General features: G+C 41.1%; 1 protein-coding gene across 1 annotated transcript in view; it reads left to right on the top strand.

Moving 5' to 3' along the window:
• The window catches only part of KCNN4 (potassium calcium-activated channel subfamily N member 4), a 55,102-nt gene that overhangs the window by 19,841 nt on the left and 10,656 nt on the right, over positions 1-24,605 (top strand). Inside the window, exons 2-3 of the mRNA XM_075191684.1 lie at positions 14,385-14,480; positions 23,535-23,947. Of these exons, the coding sequence (XP_075047785.1) occupies positions 14,385-14,480; positions 23,535-23,947 (509 nt within the window). The remainder of the gene's footprint in view (positions 1-14,384; positions 14,481-23,534; positions 23,948-24,605) is intronic.

Consider the following 24,605-nt stretch of genomic DNA (forward strand, 5'->3'; position numbering starts at 1 on the left):
TCTTAGCCCCTTGCTACAGTGGGCAACATTGTGACAATTGTTTAGGGGGCGGGGCCAAAATTATGCAATTCGTCAAGCCCCGCCTGCGCTTGATCATCTCCCCCAGGATCTCCTTGAAGCCAACGAGGAAAAGTTGGCAAGTATGGGTTACCATGGTGGCGATTATGGTCGGCCCAACAACAGCCCCATCTGAACAAGGTTGTCGGCAGGGCAAAGTGGCATCACAGATCAATAGCTTCCTATTGGTCCTTGCGGTACCACCCCTGCTAGGCATAGTTGTCCACTCTCCCAAAATGTCCCGTAAAAGCAGGCAATTCCCTTTCATCCTGGCCACATCATAGTGACGTGGGTGGGATAGTGGCCCTGGTGAAGCGTTACACGATTGAGATTCTATTTACATTATATGTTATTATTATTATTTTCTTAGAAATGTAATAAAAATATTTCTCATTTTCACATAACTCTGATGCCTTTTCCCTTGGTTTGCTTCCTTGGGGGAGTGGAGAAGTCTGTTTACGCAGATCTCTGGAGTGGATGTCGTAGAATGTTCGCTAGTTGCACTGAAAAGACTTTCAATGTTGCATTGCCAAAACTGTTACTTTTACTATCTATGACAGTTAAGATGACCTTGGCTTGTTGTGATTTTCCCACTGACTCTGCTGCTATTCCTGTCAATGACACTGCAGTTGGCTGTTTATAAGTATGCACCCTGCTGCCTATGTCGTCCCTGTTAGTTGTTTGCATTACAGGATATCCTGCAGTTAAACATCGATGTATCTGGGCTCCAGCAAATCACAGCTGCTTATTATTAATCATTGTATGTTTAGCATAAGCAACTCTCCTCCCTTGCAAAACTATGTATGAGTATATATATATATATATATATATATATATATATATATATACACACTCATACATAGTTGTTTCAGTCTGACTATTATATTTATGAAAATATGTGTAGTAGTATTAGCGTACCTATTTCGAGACAAAATAATAATCTTTGCCTCTTGCTAGTGGCAGCATATCCCAGAAGCCTTTGCAGTTATGGGCATAGTTGGGTCCTCCATGGCTGAGTCTAGCCCCGGCCATGCGTGTGAAAAGCAGCCGTTGTTTAGGTGATGTTGGAGAGTTTCTGTTTTTAACTCTCCTCGGAAGCAGGAACTCCCCATTGTTTCAGATCTTTTGGGAGAGATTACGTTTGCTATAGAGCCAGTGGCGTTTATTTAGAAACACAGGAAGCGCAAATGTGTGAAATCAGAAAGTGTATGCTCCTTCTATGTCATTATTCCATTAGAAACACAAACTTTCAGCAGCAGCTACATCTGTCTAATTACTGCTCGGCAAAAAATAAAGCAAATTAACAAATTCAGTCTTACAAATAGTCATCTAATATAAGGTACAAGTGCATACCTCCTAATTATTTACAAGCACTAGGCCCACATCTATACTCATAGGGCCTGATTGAAATCAGAATACAAGTTGTGCTTTAAAAAAGAGCACGGAACACGGGCATAGCTTCGACCATATGTCAATCATCATCATCATGTATTTATATAGCGCTGCTAAATCCGCAGCGCTGTACAGAGAACTCACTCACATCAGTCCCTGCCCCATTGGAGCTTACAGTCTAAATTCCCTAATACACACACAGACAGTGAGAGAGACAGACTAGGGTCACTTTGATAGCAGCCAATTAACCTACTGGTATGTCTTTTGGAATGTGGGAGGAAACCAGAGCACCCGGAGGAAACCCATGCAAACACGGGGAGAACATAAAAACTACACTGTCGGGAATTGAACTCATGACCCCAGTGCTGTGAGGCAGAAGTGCTAATCACTAAGCCACCGTGCTGCTCAATGCAACCAGATCTCAAGATTTGCGTATCGATTTGAATGTGGGCGTTAGTAGATTCTGCCTAAACGTTAGTTTCTGTCTGTTAGCAGAAAGTACAGAGTGCAATATAAGCAGAAGTGTCTGTGCAATATTAGGTCACATCAGAACTTATGCAAAAAAAATTATATTATAAAATAAATGAACAACTCTAAACAGTAATAAATCATTAATAAAAAATATGGTTATATATATAATTTTTTTTATAATTCCTTTTTAAATACATAAAGATGCTTTTAATGGGTACTGTACATAAATTGTGTTTTTTTTTTTACTTACATACACATGTTCTGTGCTATTCATGTACTTTTCCAAACTAAGACTATGCCGTGCCGTCATCAGTAACAGTCTGCATTACACCACATCTGTAGCTGGTGCAAATCACCTGGGGGTATATTTACTAAACTGCAGGTTTGAAAAAGTGGAGATGTTGCCTATAGCAACCAATCAGATTCTAGTTATCATTTATTTAGTACATTCTACAAAATGACAGCTGGAATCTGATTGGTTGCTATAGGCAACATCTCCACTTTTTCAAACCTGCAGTTTAGTAAATATACCCCAAGGACTTGAATTGTCCTCATCTGCGTAGGCACCCCCTCGGCACGCCCTTACTGTACATTGTCTACGTCTGTCCGCCCCGTTCCCACCCTTGTTCCTCGCTTCAAGTCGTATCAGTTGTTTAGATATGAATTGCAGGCAGTTGCGTTCATTAGTGTAAGGTCCATTCCCGATCATGTGTAGCAGGGGCACACGCAGGGGGGGTTTCTGGTTCTCCAGGAAACCCCTCCCCTCTGCGAAGAACGGGGGCTAAACAGTGCCCCTACATAGCGGCACTGTACTGTACAGCAGCAGCGGCGCTGTCAAAGAAGTGTCCGTGGCGGTGCTGTACAATACAGTGCCGCCAAAATGGAGCTGCTGCGCATGCGCAGTAGCTCTCTCTCTATTTTTTTCTCCCCCCCCCTTAAAAATCCTGCGTGCGCCCCTGTGTAGCGCTATTTAACGCAAGATATGGAATGCAAACAGACTTACGTCCGAACATGAATCAGACCCCTAGCCTCTTCTACTTCTTTGTAGGCTAGTGAGTAAAGTGTACTCGCATTTATTCTGTGTCTCAGTGGGAGTTTCTTTATTACCGAGATTGCTGCTACTCATGAGTGTAAGCTCTGCAGTCCGACCCACGGATCATTTAGATGCTGTATTGTAAATCTGCTGCATACCTTCCAAATTTCCAGGGCCATAAATTGGAGCAGGTTTGTTCATACCCCTGATTTTCCCAGACGTCATCCATATTTGCAGATGACATGCCCCACTGTTTTCAACTACGAAAAGTGGGACTGACCCTTAAAAATTGGGACTGCTGGGAAGCTTGCACTGGGACTTTTCGTGTAGCATGCTACGGTTTATTTATTTAATGTCCTCTTCTCAGTTATTTATCCTATTACTGTAACTGTTTATGTCACTTCCTCTGCTCATCATAATTTTTTGTTCTTGATATGGAAAGAGAACGTGTTATATCCCGGAAATTCTAACAGGTTCAAATTATACTAAACCACGTTCTTTCCAAAGCATTGTTTAAACTCAGCCAACAATATTGGTGTGTCCTTAAGGACAGGAAGAAATGGTTTGCTCATCTCTATTTGTGGAGATGAGTCTCACAACTTGCATTTTGCCAATGTATCAGTGTTTGTTACAGTAATAGTAGAAGTAGTAACAGTAAATGTATCTTAAAAAAGAATAAACAAACTTTAGATTGTGTGACCTATTTGACCAATTTGTCCTGTATCAGGAATAAGTTACATTCAATATAAGATTGTAGAACGTGGTGACAGTCATTATCCCTGCGGTGTAAATGTCGGCACTTAACATGCCGAAATAAAAATGCCGGCAGGCTAAATGCCGGCATTGCAGTGTGGTGAGAGGTGAACAATGTCGTTAGTGTGATTGGCGACATTGTGAATGTCGCCAATCACGTCGATGACATTGTCCACCTGTCAACACAACGCAAGTGTCGGCATTTACACTGTCGGAATTGTGTACCCTACCCGTAGAAAGTTCAACTACATATCAACTAATAAGTCATTGTAACATTCTTTGTGACAGAGATTACACCCAGCCCTCCAACCGCTGGCCACAAATTACCATGTCGGGGCTGCTCTAAGAGCCATGGCGCTGATCCCCCTCCTCAACAAAGTATTTTCCCTCTTGACTGGCACCCTAACTCTGCTGGCGAATGGAGAAAATGCTTTGCACATAGAGCTTTCCCTGTGAGGGATCCAGCGAAGTCGGAGAGGATCCTATTGAAAAAGACAAGTAACACCATCCTGAGGTGCTTAATAAATTAGGTAATGCTGCTGTCCCTATAAAGGTATATTAGGACAGTGGTAAGCTCGGATAATTAGGCTAATGCCGGAGAAATCTATGATGTTTCTCTGATGTTAACCCTTTGTTAAAGAACATAAAGCCATGAAAGAGCCATGTAGCTATATAACACAGAGTCCAGGGATCACTATGAAGCGAGCAATTGATAATTACCGCAGTCCAACCCTGGAGATACTGAATAGAGCTGTATGAATAGTGTGCAGATACAAAGCCAGGTATCAAGAACCAGGAGACAAACAAACGCAAAGCCAGGAACTACTGATGCCAGGGCAGAAGCATACAGAGCACAGATTCAGGAACCAGGAGGCTAGTGTGTAACGCTATCACTGGCAATGAGTGCAGATGAGAGCTTAAAAAAATCAGCACTCAGAGAGAGACACACGTGAACTGTATTACAGGTCTGAGTAAAAAACAGAATGCACAGCAGATGAACTCCTAACAGTTGTCATTTTGTCACCAAAGTCCACGAGCACTATCCAGGTGGATTAACCTTCTCTAAAGCCATGTTGGTACCTCATCAATTTAGAGTGTTTTCTAAGTTACTACACATTTTTACGAACATCAATTGTTCCATTTACCCCTTTAAATATGGGTACTGGTTTTGATATTTTCCATCTTTCAATCAATCAGAGTGTGTTTAAATAGATCAGTAAGTAATGGTAGAACTGAAGATTTTTATAATTTCCTCCTCAGTGTTGTCCATACCGTGTGATTTATTTTTATTTAATTTTAAGGTCTCCCTCCTAACTTTTGTAACTTTAATTTTTTTTTTCAAGAGAAGAAAGTAAAGTTTTCATTAGTTTCTCTATTAATTAAGTTTGTTCAATCTGTCTGCACTTGTGCACCAAATGGAATAATAATTTCAGGCAACCTAAGGGAATATTTAACATTTGAGATGTTTTCTTTGGATAGAGGAACGCACCCTTGTTATTGGATATTTGGTTCTTAGAGCATTTTCCAGTTCTTTTATCATGTTCCAGTATTGTTTAGGATCAAGGGTTGACTCAATTTTAGTGTTGTAATTTTTTTTTTTAATTAATCCATTCATCCTCCTTTTTTGTTTTATTTATGTAGGATATATTTTTTTCTTTTAGTTTGTTTTTGAATGGTGCATGTCTATTACAGGTCTTTACGTTTATTTTTGAAAGTCCATCTCTGCCAAGATGACTTCTAATATCTCCTAATTTACAGTAGGTTGGGCACTATCCCTTGTAACACACAAGTTGTGCTAATGAGCACTGAAGAGAGATCATTTCAGACCTCGTCAATCATAAGCAATGTCATCAGAACTCATCATTTGTACAGATATTATTTACAGGAGTTTATACATATATTATCATCAGTTGTATATTATAAATACTCTCATCCGAGGATTTCTCTATGGAACCCACATAGGGATACGAGGGCTGATGCAAAGTGGGGCGTAGACCAGTTTGCGCAGCGTACCTTGTGTGAGGTCGCTCTACGCGTTACCAGAAAGTGAGCGTACACATTTGCTCCTGTGCAGATGTGCGTGATAATTGCACTTCCGCCTTCGTCTGGAGAGGTGGGAGATTGGAGGGAAAGGGCGTGAAAACGCAGACCGAGTGCACTAAGGCCATGTTCACGTAAATATGGATCATACAAACCAGCGGAAACATGCATATATGCCTTGTGAGAGGTGCAGGTGCTATATCGCAGGTGCAGATACTCACTGATGATGGTGAGTACACTAAATTTGTTACTTCTGATTTTTAATCTCCAGTAATAGTTTTACTTCTTCTGTAAGGAGGTAGCGATACAGAAATATATTTATTGCATCTCTTATTTTTTGGAAGCTTTGCTTTTTACCTGCTGTCAAATAAATGCAGATGAAGAAAATCCAGGAAAAGGACATGTATTTGTGACTATTGTTTGACATTTACTGACAAATGTTGACGTGCAGAAAGTTTGATCAAACACATAACAGCAGCTACGGGGAGTGTCTGATATATTGTATCGGTTTTAGGTGGAACCGTTTCCCATAATCTCCTTCTACAAGATTTGTCACTTTTCTGCTTGAGGCCTTATCAGAGAATAACAAAGTTTTGCTGGTTATCTGCTGGAGACAGAGACCTCCTTGAGTATATTGGTGCAGACATGTAGCCATTATCTGGAACAGAGGTGTTAGAACTGAAACTGTTAACCTCTGCCCTGCTGGTAAGGGTAACGTGCATGATAGTTATAAACTGTTCTTTTAAGTCATGTGATTCCAGTCTCAAGGGGCTAGATTTACTAAACTGTGGGTTTGAAAAAGTGGAGATGTTGCCTATAGCAATCAATCAGATTTTAGCTATCATTTATTTCGTGCATTCTACAAAATGACAGCTGGAATCTGATTGGTTGCTATAGGCAACATCTCCACTTTTTCAAACCTGCATCATCGTCATCTATTTATATAGCGCCACTGATTCTGCAGCGCTCTATAGCACTCACATCAGTCTCTGCTCCATTGGAAATTACAGTCTAAATTCCCTAACACACACACACAGACAGAGACTAGGGTCAGTTTTGATAGCAGCCAATTAACCTACTAGTATGTTTTTGGAGTGTGGGAGGAAACCAAAGCACCCAGAAGAAACCCACGCAAACATAAAAACTCCACACAGATAAAGTCATGATCAGGAATTGAACTCATGACCCCAGTGCTGTGAGGCAGAAGTGTTAACCACTGAGTCACTGTGCTGGCCATAACAGTGTGCACGTTCCAGAAAATCTAATTAGAAGCAATTCAATTACAAGTCTAAGATCTATTTTCAAAGGGCCCTTACCCACTGGCATCAAAATACATGCTTCTGCATTTTTTTAACGCTGGTAAAAGCATAGTTGCCTACTCTCCCAGAATGTCCGGGAGATCAGGGCAACCTCCCACATTGGTGAAGTGGGTGGAGGTGTGGCTAAACGCATCATCCTGGCCTTGCCCCCTGCTGTGATAGGCTTAAATTGGCAAAGTTTGGCAGGGACGGGGTCTAACGAAGTGCCACGCCCCCATTCCGGAGCCCCTCCCGGAGAGCTTGTTGCCAAAGATGGCAGGTATGGGTAAATGCATGTTATTGGGTATGGGAATAGACCCCTTTGGTTCCACTGACCCCAAACTGCTATCTTGTAAACAGATGTATATTATTATTTTTAATTCAGTTTTGTACAAATACCATACAAGTAAAAATAAATAATAGAATAAAAAAATGTCTGTATTAAACAACCGTCTGTTGTACAGTACAGGTATTCCCGAGGTGTGTGTATGTGTACATATAGCAGATGTTATAGGTAGTGGAAGAGAGACCTGAGTACAGTGCCTGAGGTGAGAGACAGGGAACAGCAGTTCAGCAAATAAAATGTTTGCTCTTAGCCCACTGTCAGCCAGGAATGTCTCTTCCTTCACGGACGCAACTCAAAGTAAACATCACTTTCTAATCTGCACAGGTGCCGTCCCCAGCACTGGCGTATGAGGAAAGTAAATGTCAGCCTGTCACCTGTCTCTTGTTTGTGATCTTTTGTAATATAGAGGTAGATTTACTAAACCTTCTAAAAAAAAAGGATAAGTGAAGGTGTTGCCCATAGCAACCAATCAGATTCCAGTTATCATTCATCTAGTACATTCTAGAACATGATAGCTAGAATCTGATTGGTTGCTATGGGCAACACCTGCACTTATCCTTTTAGAAGGTTGAATAAATCTACCTTATAATGGGAAAAAAATGTATCCCCCACTGTGAGATATAAGGATACCAGCATTGAGGAGTTACAGGCCTCGCTCTTATGCCTATTTCTGCAAAGGCAACAGGCGGCCCAAGGGCCACAAGTGGCCCTCAGAGCCTTTATCTGCGGTCCCCAGCAGATTCCCGCTTTATCTTCAGGTTTGTTTGTTATATCTTGTAATAGTTGTTTAAAATGTCTGCTGATATGTTATTACAGAAATGGGTCTCTTTCCTTCATTAAATGTATTGTTTTAAGTTATTACTGAGATTATATGCAGCCTTTTTGAAGGTTGTGGCCCCCGAGTTGTATCAGATTGTCCATCACTGGCATATATAGTCACAAAACTCTTTGGTGACCTCTATTAGCTTTTTATTTAAAAAAATAAGAATAGGTAAAGGCATACTTGTCCACTCTCCCAGAATGTTCGTGAGACTCGCGAATTCCGGGTAGGTCTCCCGAGAGAGCAGGCCAATATGATCTGCATCAAACTCCCATTGTCCTATAGATTGTAAGCTTGTGAACAGAGTTCTCTTACCTCTCTGTCTGTATGTATTACCCAGTATTGTCTTATTAATGCTTGTTTCCAATTGTAAAGCGCTACGGAATTTGCTGGCGCTATATAAATAAATGTTGATGATGATGATGAATCACGTAGTTTTTGCCCCGCAACAAAATGTTTCTGTTCACCTCGGATGGGAGATTTGCAATCCCATTGAAAACATGTGATTGACCTAAAGAGGGCTTTTCTGAAGCGAAGACTGGGATAGAATGACAAAGTCCAGGTGTGGGACGTTAATAGAGACTTATTTAAAAAGACTCATTGATATAATAAAAGAATAATAGTATAAAGGTTGATTCAGCCATAACAGGTTACATAATGTTTGTCCAACAATCTCTTCAATCTCAGATCTTTGTCTAGGTCTTATATTTTGCACGCTATGACATCTATAGAGTGCTCCAAACATATATAAAGACTTGATTTATTTTCCCCAGGCTCCTTTCTATGTTTTCAGCCTTTTTTCTCTGTATCAACAGGTATAACTGTTTATTTTGGTTACCCTGGGATCCGATATACACAGTCTATAAAGTATTTATTTAAAGTGTGACATCACATTCTATAGAGCTGTAAAATTGGCAGACGCAGCACCCAATTATCACTAGTAATACTGGCATTCACGTAGTATAATGTCACCAGAGGGGGTGGTCTATTCCCCCAGACACCACCTGATGCACCCCCTTCAAATCCTCCCCATGGACCTACCTGTCCTTGAAGAATCCTGTGGTCCCAACACTGTGCTGATCCCAGTCAGTGGATAGAAGCAGGGTCCTACCTCAGATGGTCTGCAGGCTGGATAGTCAGAGGGGCCAACTTGGCCTTCCGCTAAGGCTTACAAACTGAGGGGGAGCTAGTTTGTGCTCTGTTTTATCAACTAGTACTTTATTGAATGACTGATAGCATACAAATATATGATCATGTTAGTTAGAGATAGAATACAGGTATTTGTTTTACACACACAGTGTTTGGCTTATGGTGGAGTTTGTGTCCAAGCAGTTTTGCGATGATACAGACATATGAATTTCCAGCATGGTAATGTCACTAAACTGCTACCGGTGAACGATGGATAGGAATGAATGCCAGTAACTGGAGACCAAGGTGTAGTCAGGAAGTTAGCCAAAGAGTCAAAACCAAATTAGGCACTTCTTACAACCAGGACTTGGTAGAGGGGTAGTCAGTCAGAGGAAAATGCTGGAACGTGAGATCAAAACTCATAGACACAACAATGATGCAGTTTGTATAATGAACTGCCTGACTTATATACCCTGCAGACAGAAAGTGGGTCGTAAGCTGAACTAAGCATGCTCCAGCAATTATTAGCCTCTCTTAAAGTGTCACATGAGCTGAGTTACTTGGGGGCATATATTTATACAAAAAAAAAGAGCTTGGGATTTATAAATGTAGAAAATAGTGCTGCCCAATGCCCATCTCTCTGGAGACTTAAGTGTGTTTAATAATTACATACAGCCACACAATTGTAGTTAGAATAAAGCTGGGTACACACTATAGGTTTTTCTCCCGTTTACCGGGCCAGTCACATGATGAATGACATCACATTAGTGTGTATGCTCCCACGATAATGTTTTATCATACCAAAGTATATCTTGTCGTTCGATTTGAAGTTATAAACAGACTGAAAATCTCTATAAACGATGGGACAATGTTTTTTCAATTCTGCAGTATGTACGCACTCAGGGCCAGCAGTGTCCGTAGATCTCTATGGAGTGTGCAGAGTCACCATCTTTTCAGCCGATGGTTATGACAGATGAAGATCACAGATATGAAGGTAAATCGTGCACATGTATAGTGTGTACACAGGAATCGGCGTACTGAACGGGACTTTCAGACCTTGGTAAATATCGTTAACGATATCGCATCGGCACTAATTTTGTGTACTGTGTACTACTGTGGCGAAAACTGCTGATCATTTTGCAACTTTGCACTGACTGTGATGTCCATGAATTACTGAACTGAAATAGAATCATTGTATAACCACACAGAATATTTTTTTCTGAAGAAGCTGACACTTAATTTCCTGCTCACAGGAATTTTCACCTGCAGTTTACAGTACATGCGGGATACAGGTGTGTGCTGAGAGGTACGTGCCTTGCTTGTATATCAAACAGTGACTAATATCCTGATGAGTAAATCTGCTAGCCATCTGTTAATAATCCCTTATCTTTCCTTATACTACAATCTTATTTTATGTGATATTTATTTGGAGAAGGTGTTTTAGGTAACTATATTTTAAAAAACCACACTAAATTCACACTGCACCACCTAGAAAATGACTAGAATGATTTGTTAAACAATATAAGATAGGTGTTGTCTACCACGGTATTGCCTCATCCCCTACTTTGTAGCGCCAGTTCTAATAATTTCTAGGTCGCTTCTCAATTGGTCATGCCCTATACAAACACTTTTGAGTGACTGTGCAAGATTCAATTTAAATCAATATAGTCCTTCAGACGTGATTTCAATATGCTCCAAAGCTGTTGTGTTTTTAAACGCTTTGGAACTTTTGTTTCCAGGATAAAAATGGTGTTCTGCTCATGTGTAAACAACATTTAGTAAAAAGGGGCACACTAGATGTGGCTAATGTACCTCTATATTAAGCAAAGTGCATGCATTCATCTTGATTTATCTATAAAAGGTGGACCTTAGAGAAGGTAATAGATTTCTCATCTTAGAGAAGGTCTTAAGGAAGATGGCCATAGATCTTGCATCTTAATAAAGATTAGAGATGCTGCATCTTAGAGAAGGTCATAGATGGTGCATTTTAGGTCATAGATGGTGCATCTTAGAGAAGGTCATAGATGGTGCATCTTGGAGAAGGTCATAGATGGTGCATCGTAGAGAAGGTCATAGATTTCTCATCTTAGAGAAGGTCATAGATGGTGCATCTCAGAGAAGGTCATAGATCGTGCATTTTAGGTCATAGATGGTGCATCTTAGAGAAGGTCATAGATGGTGCATCTTAGAGAAGGTCATAGATGGTGCATCTTAGAGAAGGTCATAGATGCTGCATTTTAGGTCATAGATGGTGCATATTGGAGAAGACCATTGCATTATTGAATTGCTTTGCTACATAGTGTACAGGACAGTAAGCAAAAATTGTGGAGCTGTCCTGGAACCTCATTTTCCTGAGAGACAGCACTTTATTCAGTGCACAATGCTCTTTCCTTGGCAGATTTGATCCAGCCTGCACAGCAGAAGAGCTGGGAGGTAGAGGGAAAGCCGACCCAAGACTCTAGTCTGACAGCCCAGCTCAGCTTCCACGTTCAGCTGTCAGACTACACTGGGCGCTCTCACTTTCTGTATAGTTTACAACTCCCCTGCTGTCAGGGATGGAGGAAATCTGCCTGAGAGGGGTACCAGAGGAACCAATCTTTTTTTTGTTTACTACAAAGTGGACAAAATATTAGTATTTCGAGTGAAACAAAAGAAAATATTGCAGGTCTGCAGCAGTGAGTAACATTGTGGCACAATCTGCAACCTACTCAACCAGCAGAAGTTGGAAGCAACATATCCAGTTTGCAGTGTGCCCTGCCATTTTTAAGTTTGTGTTTCGTCTTCATTTCCTTCTTGTCTTGGATGTAGTTTAGGTGGGGATAGACCTTTAGCTAATCAGATCTTTGGAATGTTCATAAGAGTCCAAAAATATACTGCTTGATTTCTATTGGCAGAGAATTTAAGTGTAAAGAGGACTAATTAAAAACATTCTCTGTAAATCACTGTTGGGGCTAAATATAAGGATAATAAATAAATGAGTGTGCTGAACCTATGCCAGACAGTGACCTCACCCTCATGTGATTATGTTAGGTTGGACAGGGCTGCACGTGATAGGAGCAGTGTCATGTTGTCACTTGGTACATGGAATGTAAACAACACCAGTCTGTTGTTAGGGGACTGTCCCACTGATCCAACAGTCAGGATTTTTGGGAGGCGTGTCCCATCTACCGCCATGTACACATGCTGTAGGCACCTAGTACTAGTGCATGGTGTTTATATAGAGGTTGGGGGCAGCCTAGCACTCAAAAGAGCGTATCACCCCTCAACAGAATGGGATGAAGCTACCTTTTACTTGGTGCACAAACTTTCCCGATTTACTCATTTAGGACCTGATTTATTAAGGCACCTAAATGTCGACATGTGCCTTGTTTTGCGTGAAATTGATCAGCGCATTCCCAGAAATGAACCATCCTCACAGAGTGCAGCAATGTCCAACTCATCTTTGAGCACAAAGAACTCTTACTACAGCTGATGATTTCATGAGCGGAACGGGGGATGGGGGTTCTGGGCGTAAGCACGTAGTCATTGTACAGTAAGGGTGTGCCAAGCTCGAGCGCACGCAGCAACTGAGATTCACACTTTGGGCATCTCAGAGGTATACATTTTTTTGTCGTATCATTTGCACCAGCTACAGGTTAGGACTAAGTGCCGAGTTATAGTGATGATGGTTAGGGGTGCATGCTACAACATATGTTTGCAATCAGGAGCAATTTTTTCTAATGTTTGTCAGTAATAACTATATTATTAACAGGTGACATTAATTGAACTTTGTTTTGTAACTTTATATTCCACACTGGAATAGTGTTTTTGGCCAGGTATGTTTGTCCCTTGTTTCTGATCTACATGTTTTAAAACCCCAGGAAAATGTTTGTCTGTATTTAAATGGTTTGTTAAGGGTTCTTGGCCTCTGGTAAAAAAAAACTGGAAAAGGGTCCCTGGGGTTATGGATGGAGAGTGAGGGCGGGCTCCATCCATTAGACCAATTTCATGTCTTTTGGGCCTTCAGTCTAAGGATAGACTGGAGTGAAAGTGATAAAAGAGCAGTCGGGTTAGATATCCTGGCTGCTCTGCCTGGGGGAATTGACTGCTGAGTCTCTATAAGAGAAATCCTGATATGTGTTGTAAGTAAACTATACCTGCTGGAACTTAATGTTTTCTTTTACAGTTTGACAGTCAGGAACGTCTTGTGTTCAGTTAAGCTGGGTATACACTACACTGTTTTCGTCCAATAATCGGCTCAAACAGCCAACATACGACCGCTCGTTCAAAAGTCGGGTCAGTGTGTGCAGTGACACGATGGTAGAAAGTCTGCCCAAATGGACGATTATCGCCTCATTTGGTTGGTCGTGCCGTTTAATCTTTTCGTCCCAATCTCGTTTCCGCTGTGTAGTGTGTATAAACTTCCGACCATTCCACAACAGTGAGTACGAAATTACAGTAATTGCTCACGACAACATGGCTTTAAAAAGTCGCTAAAGGGACGTCCGCTCTTCCCTTTATCGTTCTAAACAAGGCTAGTGTGTATGCAGTCCATCAAACGAGCGATCAGAACATCGATCGCATGTAAAATCACTCGGCATAAAAAGTTGGTAGAAATTTCTGTAGTTTGTACCCAGCTTTAGTACCGGATAGGCAAGGTGTTTATTTTGAAGTTTTTCTTTAATATCTTTCTGCTTATATGTGATGTCTCAGCTGCTGTACACTATCATCTACCCCAAGAGATGGCACCATAACCTGGCTAAAAGTACTTACACCCGTATTCGTCAACAGACGTATCTGTGCATAAGTCCAATTTAACTGCATTTGTTTTAAAAAACACAATACGTTAGTTTTGCGTAGCTTAGTGAATCAGGCCCTTTTGGGAGTTATTCAGTCAGAGAGTTATACAGTGGAAATGGAATGTTGCAAAGCTCCTATAAAATTGGTGTAAGAATACTGTGATGTCAATTGCACCTCGATGCAAATCAAAGTTTATGCATCCAAACAGTTTTAATGTATCTCTCTGTCCTCTCGTCCACTAACCTGTGTTTTGTTTCTTTCTTTCAGTGGTTTGTCTACCTGTACCTGATGAAATGCAGCATCACTATATCCACGGTCATTCTTCTCATTATCATCATTGCCTTCCACTACAAGGAGATCCAGGTACCTGTGGTCATCACCACCTAGGACGGGACTTGGGATATCGATTAAAATATAATAACTGCCACTGGCACTTCAAGGGGTAGAAGCCCAGAAAAGGTGGAGGGGAGGGTGGAAAGGGGGGCAGGGGAAAAGTAGGGCTCCATACTAATTACACTGCTAATGTTTTAGGTGTTAATAAGCAGGTTTACTAACGGGGAGGGTGTCACAACCTACTTTCTGCTTACTGTTGTTACTTCTATGAACACAGATTGTGTAAAAAGAAAAAGAGAAACACTTTTCGCACACTTGACAATTTAATTTGGTTGGAAAAGTCATGTGAGAACTTTACTTATTGTTACATTGTGGCTATCTGTTATTTCACTAATTCACGGTCCCTGTTCAGGCTACTAATAATGAAGTGTCCTATTATGTTTGGAGGCAGGAGCTAGCCCTTGTGCCAGACGTTTCACTTAGTCTGTTTGTGCACAATTAGCCGGGCACTTAATGAACTGGATGTGATTCAACGTTTTATGTTGACTTTGTGATATTTATTCTCAGTGGTTGATTTCCTTTGCTTGGTGTAGAGGAATTAATAACCTCAGCACTAACCTATTGGCTGTAAAATCATAGAACGCTGCAGAATATCTCCATGCCCCCAATTTAGTCATTTTCTTTTTATATCCCACACGTGGCCCTTGATACTGAACCGAATGGGTCTATTGTTTGTTTTTATATACAGATTATAAATAATTTTTGGCCCTTTCTGATATCTGCCACTTGCTAGAAGATGTGTTCCAGCTGGTAAACCATTGCTGTTACGGAAACACCTTGGGCTAGATTTACTAAACTGCGGGTTTGAAAAAGTGGAGATGTTGCCTATAGCAACCAATCAGATTCTAGCTGTCATTTATTTAGTGCATTCTACAAAATGACAGCTAGAATCTGATTGGTTGCCATAGGCAACGACTCCACTTTTTCAAACCCGCAGTTTAGTAAATATACCCACTTGTGTCATTTAGGTTTGTCTTGCAGCGCTTGCGATCAGGAGCAGGAGTCAATTGAGGACACTCCATTGCCCTTCTTAGGCGTACCAATTTTCCATTTTCCAAGCATACTTTAAAGTTGTTTAAAGCTATTGTACTAATCTACTTGGGAGTTAAAAAAAATGAATCCGATAAGTTTGATTTCAGTTTGGAAAGATAGAAGTCTGTGCTCTTGCTTCCCCTCCTTTCCTTACTGACTGCTGAAGAACTTGTCAAGCAGCCAAAACTGTGTTATTTTGTTGTAACAATGTTGCAGTTCTTTGCAAAATAGCTAAAACTTGATGCTAATCTAATGAGAACTTATCAACGGGTTTACATATTACATAGTGCATTGTGCACTGTGGGATAAACAAACAAGGGGTTCCGCTGTGACCCCATTTGCCCAAAACATAGTATTTAATAGAGCGTGCTATCTATGTGCTTTGTTCTCTCAGCAGGAGAGCTGTGAGGTATACTGAAAAATAGTCCCTGGGACAGCACAGTTTATACTGAAAGCCTGAGTTAGCCTTAAAGCTAAAGGATCAATTTAAGGCGTAGGGGACACAATTCTGACAGTGTAAGTGTTGGCACTTAACCCGCCAACATGAAAATGTCGGAAAGCTAAATGTCGGAAGGGCAGCATGGTGGCTAAGTAGTTAGCACTTCTGCCTCACAGCGGTGGGGTCATGAGTTCAATTCCCGACCATGGCCTTATCTGTGTGGAGTTTGTATGTTCTCCCCGTGTTTGCGTGGGTTTCCTCCGGGTGCTCCGGTTTCCTCCCACACTCCAAAAACAAACTAGTAGGTTAATTGGCTGCTATCAAAAATTGACCCTAGTCTGTGTCTGTCTGTGTGTGTGTCTGTGTGTTAGGAAATTTAGACTGTGAGCTCCAATAGGGCAGGGACTGATGTGAATGAGTTCTCTGTACAGCGCTGCGGAATCAGTGGCGCTATAGAAATAAATGGTGATGATGATGATGATGATGCCGTCACTTGCATTGTGTAGACTGGTGGACAATGCCTTCAGTGTGATTGGCGATACTGTCCACCTCTCTGCCCGACGCAAGTGTTGACATTCAGCCTGCCGACGTTTGGATGTCGGCAGGTTAAGTGCCGACATTTCCGCTGTCGGAATAAAGACTGCAACCAAATTTAGGATTATGCAATGTTACTTGATAGGTGGTGCACAGAAATGTCCAAATTTGTTCTCTTGTTAAACAGTCCAGAAGACAAATAAAAAGCCAACATAGAGCTGAGAAACTGGCTCTTTAAAACTTGTTTTAAACCATAAGGGATCATAACAAATTAATAACAACATTTGCGCATCACATTTTCCTGAATTGGAGGATATGGTTATAAACCAAATAAATTATGTAAATATTAATTTCTCATAGCTATGTTATTTTTTTTCGTTCTTTTGCTTTATTGATGAAGTTGTTTGATACATTGTGGAATACTTTGTAATAATCTCATAGAAGCCAGCAAGGCTCATTTACTGACCACACAAAGATGTGCAGCAGACGGAACAGGCAAGCGCAATCTTGCCCCAGGTATATTCTACTGTCAGAGGCAGATGAAACATATTTAGCCAGCGGTAGTAAACAGTCTGCGTTTTCTTTGATGCTATAGATATCGGGCAGCTGGCTGTAAGGAGAATTCAATAGAAAGTTTTCCTAAGCTGTATATATATTTTTATTACAGGTTTATAAAATTTATTTATTGGTGTCAGGTTAGACACGGACATCCTTCTATTTTGACAAGGGATCCTGGATATTCCTGCACATCCACATCACCTACCCCGCAGGCACATGTCATTAATCCCCCGGCTTCAAACACTCCTTGCAGTCACTACAGAGCCGGATGTGAGTGAGCCATTAACTAGCATTACTTTGTGTGCTTAGCAGGTGGGGCACAGAGAGTTGGCTGCTCTCCCTCACGTCTAGAAATGGGAGACGTTGCAATAACAGTACAGAGGAACGTATGAAAATCAGTGGCTTGTTCAGACGCCCAACACATTGTTATTTGTGGGTGGGAGGAAAGTGTGAGCTTCTCTCTCAATTAAACCTTTTGTCGGACACACATACAAATACAATAGTTGTAGAATCTACCTTTTAAATCTGTCACTTTTATATACACATTGCAATTACCACTATAAATGAACAATACGTAGTGTCGATTAGAGATGCTCAGGCTCGGTTCCTCGAGAACCGAACACACCCGAACTTAGGGGATATGAGTACCAAGACAAGACGGCTCGGTACTGTCGCTCGCCCTCGGAAATGAAAACGAGGCAAAACGTCATTGTGACGTCCTCGGGTCTCGCGAGTTTTTAATTCCTTTTTAAGATCCAGCATAACTGGAGGTGGGAGGGAGTGGGGACCCCCATTTTTCTTTTCTGCCACTGCTGTGTGCCAATGTGTCCTAGATGTGCTAGGAACTGCCGTGTGTTTGTGTCATTGCTCTGTCGCTTACCATCCAGCCAGGTCGCTGCAGTATTTGTCGAAAAGTGTATGATAATAATATTGTGATCTGTGAGGCAGGGCCATCTTAACAACATTACGGGCCCCCGGGCAAAGCAGTGCATCGGGGCCCCTATCTATATATATATATATATATATATATATATATATAAATATATATATATATACATTATATGGATATACACATATATATATATATATATATATATATATATATATATATATATATATATATAGGGGCCCCGATGCACTGCTTTTTTAAATGTACTCGCTCAGTGACCCTTGAAGTTTTTCTTTTGCAGGATTTTTTTTTTGCAGGATTATTTATTCTTATTCAGAGCCTTGTCTATGGGGCCTTCTTGCCCGTGGGGCCCCCAGACACCTGCCCATCGTGCCCAATGGAAAAGATGGCCCTGCTGTGAGGTGGTCAAAATTTACTGCAAATGACTTGAAATTAGTGTTATTGAGGTTAATAAAAATGAAGGAACAAAAAAAGAGCAAAATTAGGTGATTTTAGCATATTTTAGGATTTTTTTTCTACAAAATCCAAAACCAAAACACACGAGGGTGGTATTGCCAAAACCAAAACCAAAACCAAAACACAAAGCTAATCCAGATCCAAAACCAGTTCACGGGGGTCAGCTAGCATCTCTAGTACAGATATATAGGCATGAGGTCAAAAAGACAATAAGGTTCAGGTATTCACTTTGGCCTTGATTCATCAAGGAACGTATCTGCCGATTTTGAGCATATCGTACACAAAATCACTCCAGGATCGTCAGAATGGTCCATGAATGCTGTCCTGTTCCGTGCGCCTGCGAGCGCAAAGGACACTTGGTATAGCCTACGATTTCGGGGAGTGAACTGGGTTGGGAAGGGGCCGTTTGCTGTAGTGACGTCAGATTCTAGCATTGGGTATCTCAAAGTTACTTGTCTTTCTGCCTTATCTCTTGCTCCAGTTACAGGGTTAGTCTAAGTCCTGAGTAATAATGTTGACAGTATTGTATGCATGCTATAACATGTGTTTGCAATCACAAGCAACTGTAAAAATGTATTTTATGCTCAGTAGACATTAACAACATCCTAATAAATGTATTTCATGTGGAAAAAAATAAAAAAATAATTTTTTTACTGTTTTAACATTAATGCCTTTATTATTATCAGATGACAATCGTGCAAGATTGTTTTCATTTTCTGGTGCAAGCTTTTGCGAATTTATAATCCACATAGATATTGGACGCATCCTGCTGCGTCCGGTGTAGTAGACCTGCCCCCAATTTCAAAAACACATGTATCTTGAGACCCGTGCCTTGCTGAATTTGGGGCAGACGCAAAGCCTAAATACGTGCGTAGAATACTGAACGAAGCTTGCACTCAGAGTACGTGCCTTGACGAATCAGGCCCTTTGTGTTAGTCCTTAGCATGTTGACCCAGAACACAGCAAATATACTTTGAAGCTAAAAATCCACAACAATAACTTGGTGGGGAGAATTGTGTTGTCCCGAGTTTGCAAATAAACAATTGTGAGTTGTAATCCAAGGAAACCAAATTCCAGATGGTGCACACTGTAGGTATACCACGATGCATCTGGGGCACAGTCATACTTGCCAACTCTCCCGGAATGTCCAGGAGACTCCCGAATTCCGGGTAGGTCTCCCGGACACCCGGGAGAGCTGACAATTCTCCCGCATCTGCCCACTTCCTAGTGAAGTGGGCAGATTTGAAGCCTCCATGATGCGATTCTCCAGGAATGGCATAATTTTGGCCCGTCCCCCGTGTTGAAATGACTCGTTTGCGTCATTACGTCATGGGGGCGGGGCCAAAATGATGCGATGCGCGGAGCCCTGCCCCCTCACGCCCACCTCTACACCAAGACTCCCGGAGGCCAATCGTTAAAGGTTGGCAACTATGGGCACAGTAGAACGGATATAAAACCAGGAACAGCACACACATTTCTAAACCACTAACTGTTCTGAGAATTATTAAAATGTTTTGTAAACAAAAATAAATTTGTTTATTGTATATTCCAGGCCCAGGTGTTGCAGAACTACAAGCCCCAGCATACCCCGCCAGCTATCGGCTGGCTATCGACTGGCAAAGCATGCTGGGATTTATAGTTTGGAGAGCCACAGGTTATCTAAGCCAGTGGATCCCAAACTTTCTCAGTTTGAGGCACCCTTAGGGTCTCCATAATTTTTCAAGGCCCCCCCCAAGCCAAAATAATTACCAAGTTGCCCCCGCCTTGCTTACCACCGACCCTAGCCGCGGCTCCTCAGTGAGACTGCCACGGCACCCCAGGGAGCCACTGATCTAAGCCTTGTAAAGTCTCTCTCCCCAAGGCAGTGTTCCTGGAAACTGGATTTAAAGTTGAAAACTAAGTTACTTATGATAGATCAAGGCCTGTGAAGGTGAAATATGGAGGGATTAATAGACAACAGGTACACCGTATCTCCAGATATACTTCTCCTTACAGCCAAGAATGATATGGATAAGCTCTATCAAAAGCACACAGTTGGACCACAGGTGTGGCTAATGTACCAGCTAGCAGTAAATACACATAGCGCTGCTTACACTGTATAACGCTTAGCCGTAATGCAATACATACAGTACAAGCAGAACAGAGAAAGAATGACGCATCTAACAATATGTTTCCTGCCAAAATCTCTTAACTGAAGGAGAGAAAACTGACTCCAGACTTATAGCTCTGAGTAAGAGGGCTAGGCAGCGTTACTGGGACCTGATGCGGACACCGTTAATGTGGTGTCTCATTGCTTTGTAAATGTCTAGTATATTTATATCAATGAATTAAAGGAATGAGAATAACCTAGAAAATATTGAACTCTTATGAAGGAAAGTGGTGTTCAGTAAAATATATTTATTTAGTTAAAAGAAAATGAGTACAGAGGGTTGGCAAGCACAATACTCCTAAGAGAGACATCCCTACTTTGAAAAAAGGACCACAGTGGAAAGTACAGGGAGAAGGCATCCCCTGTATGCCAGGAGAAACCCTCACTCTGACGTAACGGTCTGGCAGAGTGATACTCCACATACCTAAACCAAGCCATTATAATTAATGTAATAGAATAAATGTCATTTAAAATAATAAAATAAATGTGAATGAATAAATAACTGAATTACAGAAAATAACATATATTAGGGTTCAAAATAAATGGGAGAAATAGGGGAATATCCTAAAGGACATATTTTTAGGGTCACATTTTTTGGTGTGAAAATAATCATAAATACAATCATGTACCAATTTGTTTTTTAATTTAATGTAGCTTTTATAACACTGAAAAGGAAAGACTGTTTCCTTTAAACCCTAAATAAAAAACAGTATAAAGTTCACTATGACGCCTTAATAAATAAAAAAAAGTTGTTTATCCAGTACACAGCAAACATTCTAAACTATGTCTGGTCACAAAGCTGCAAAGAGTTAGGGTTATTGACGCTGCTAATGTTTATTTAGTAAATGCTGTATGAGATAAATATTTTCTAGACTATTCTCTTTTTTTTTTCCTTGATGTAAAAATACTATTCATTTACTAAAGCTGGGTACACACTACACGGTTTTCGTCCAATAATCGGCTCAAACAGCCGACATACGACCGCTCGTTCAAAAGTCGGGTCAGTGTGTGCAGTGACACGATGGTAGAAAGTCTGCCCAAATGGACGATTGTCGCCTCATTTGGTTGGTCGTACCGTTTAATATTTTCGTTCCACTCTCGTTTCCGCTGTGTAGTGTGTATAAACTTCCGACCGATCCACAACAGTGAGTATGAAATTACAATCATTGCTCACGACAACATGGCTGTAAAAAGTCGCTAAAGGGACGTTCGCTCTTCCCTTTATCGTCCTAAACAAGGCTAGTGTGTATGCAGTCCATGGACCGAGCGATCGGATCATTGATCGCATGTAAAATTACTCGGCATAAAAAGTTGGTCGAAATTTCTGTAGTGTGGACCCAGCTTAAGCAACGAGACACCACATTAAAGGTGTCCCCATCAGATCTCAGCAATGCCGCCTAGCCCTGTTACTCAGATCTATCTCTAGCTGTGTAGTCATTTTTCCCTCTTCCTATGTAAAGAAGGAGCTTTTGGCAGGAAAAATATTGTTTGATGTGTCACTTCTTCTCTGCTTATACAGTATGTATTGCACTATGGCCAGGGTTATACAGTGTACCCAGTGCTATGTGGATTTGGAAGATACATTAGCCACACCTATGGCTTACTGTGTGTTTTTGATAGAACGTATCCATATCATTCTTGGCTGCGGGAAGAAGTGCGTCTGGAAAGATTCTACACTTGTGTATTATTTGCTCCCTTTGCCAAGTTCACATCCTTCATAAGTAAATTAGTTCTCAATATTTAAATATAGTTTCCAGGGGCAACGCTGCTGGTCATAAAGGCGGGAGGAAGAATATACAATTGGGCAATTTATTATATTTAACAAACCATTTAATTAATTCCTTACTAGACATAGATCAGGTATTGCACACCTTGAATATAACACAACTCGATTAACTTCTTACACATGGGGGTATATTTACTAAACCGCGGGTTTGAAAAAGTGGGGATGTTGCCTATAGCAACCAATCAGATTCTAGTTATCATTTATTTAGTGCATTCTACAGAATGACAGCTAGAAACTGATTGGTTGCTATAGGCAACATCTCTACTTTTTCAAATCAGTAGTTTGTAAATCTAGCCCATAATATTGATTCCCTTTCAATTTATTCATAACTATAAAAAATGAAAAAATACTAAAAATTACATCCAGAGTACAGAACAAAGAAGTGGTACTAGGCAGTTATCAATGCACACGGATTGTAATTAAACAATGAGAGTTACATATAGCATATAGGGGTCTATTTATCAAATAGGGAAGAGCCTTAAATCCACCGAAAACAAATGTTATTTAGGGATTCTGCCTCTGGATAACAGCTTACATTTGGCATCATTGCAGTTGGTGGAGACAAACTGGTGGTAGATTGTCATGGCGTCTAACACTTCAGTGTTATTGGCCGTTATTGAATCTTATGGCCATTAGGTGTATCCAAGGAAGACCGCATCTGTGAAATAGGAGGAACATCTTTTTATTTAGTTCCCGTTCCCCCTGTGAACCGAATGTGGACTGCCAAGGTGTGAGATAAATTGCTCCTCCCACTTGATTGATGAAAAAGTTGACTTTTTATGTCAGTTTGGTTCTCCAGAGTTTTATCGAACTGGGAAGCCATCAACTTTCCGAGCTACTAGGGCATCAGGCAGATATTATTTTTAGAGGATGTATTGGCCGACCTTGCGTAACGGTGCTCTACCAGCATTATACATTGCCGACGTTTTAGCACTTAGTCAAATGGTATATAACGAAAAAGGTCAAAAAGAAGTCATACCTAGGGACCCCAGAATCCATATCAAGACAATAAGTAGGCTTCAAATGCCATATGGTAAAGGAAATATAATTATTTAGCCAGCTAGTCCTATATTTTACACGTAATTAATACATATTTCCCATATTTATAGTACAATTTCCCATATTGTAGAGTAACGACTTTATTCTATTTGTCTTCACAGCTCTTCATGAACGACAATTCTTTGGTGGACTGGCGCATAGCTGTGAATGCCAAGAAGTTTTCTTGGATTTTGCTGGAAATTGTGGTGTGTGCTGTCCACCCGTTCCCATTTGAACGACAATGTAAGGGAAACGGGAGAACAGACAACGAGGCACCTGACTTCCTCTCGGATGCAGACATTGTTTTGTCCATCCTGATGTTCCTACGTCTCTATCTCCTGCCCAGGACTGTTCTGCTCCACAGCAGGGTGTTGGTAGATGCTTCTTATAGAAGTATTGGGTCCCTCAACAATATCAAATTTCAATACCAGTTTGTTATGAAGATTCTCATGAACACCTGCCCGGGACGTGTCCTACTGATATTGACCATCAGTCTGTGGGTTGTCTCCTCCTGGATTCTGTCTGTATGTGAAAGGTGAGGAAGCAATATCTGGTGAACTTATTCTTTAAAGTCCACTAGACATAATATATTTCTATAAATCATATATGATATGTACGTATATAGTAGTCCAGAGATGTCACCAGGAATTGATGCATTGGGTGGTCCCACATACAACAATGGGGTCTGGCCGGGGGCGGTCTGAAGGACGGACATGGCGGTCTGAAGTTGGGATTTATGGTGCTCTCTCTGTGTGCTGAAAGCTTAGCACAAAAATCAGAATTGACATATCAGCAAGGCAAGGTTGCATTATAAAGAGGTTGACAGATAATGGAATAGATATGGGGTAGCACGATGGAATTAGTGGTGGTAGAGAACTTTACTGCAATCTCCACTGGGGCACAGACTGATATGAATCAGTAAACATCATCTGCAAAGCGATATGTGGTGTTTTGGTGTAAATATTGGAATAGGGACAGGGGACATGCCCAAAGTACAAAGGGGTCATGGTCACATTATTAATGGGGGCGTGCCTAGCGCTTTTGAACCATTGGGCTGTCTCTTCCACCAGTGGAATGTACATGTGGCACCGGCTCGCTGATAGCAGAACAGGGGTGAACAGGAGATAGCTCCCAACTTTTTGACCTTGGGAAAAAGCTGTGCCTTTAAGTTGGGACTGTCCCAAGTAATTTTG

The sequence above is a fragment of the Mixophyes fleayi genome, chromosome 11 (assembly GCF_038048845.1).
Source record: "Mixophyes fleayi isolate aMixFle1 chromosome 11, aMixFle1.hap1, whole genome shotgun sequence".
Classification (NCBI taxonomy): domain Eukaryota; kingdom Metazoa; phylum Chordata; class Amphibia; order Anura; family Limnodynastidae; genus Mixophyes; species Mixophyes fleayi.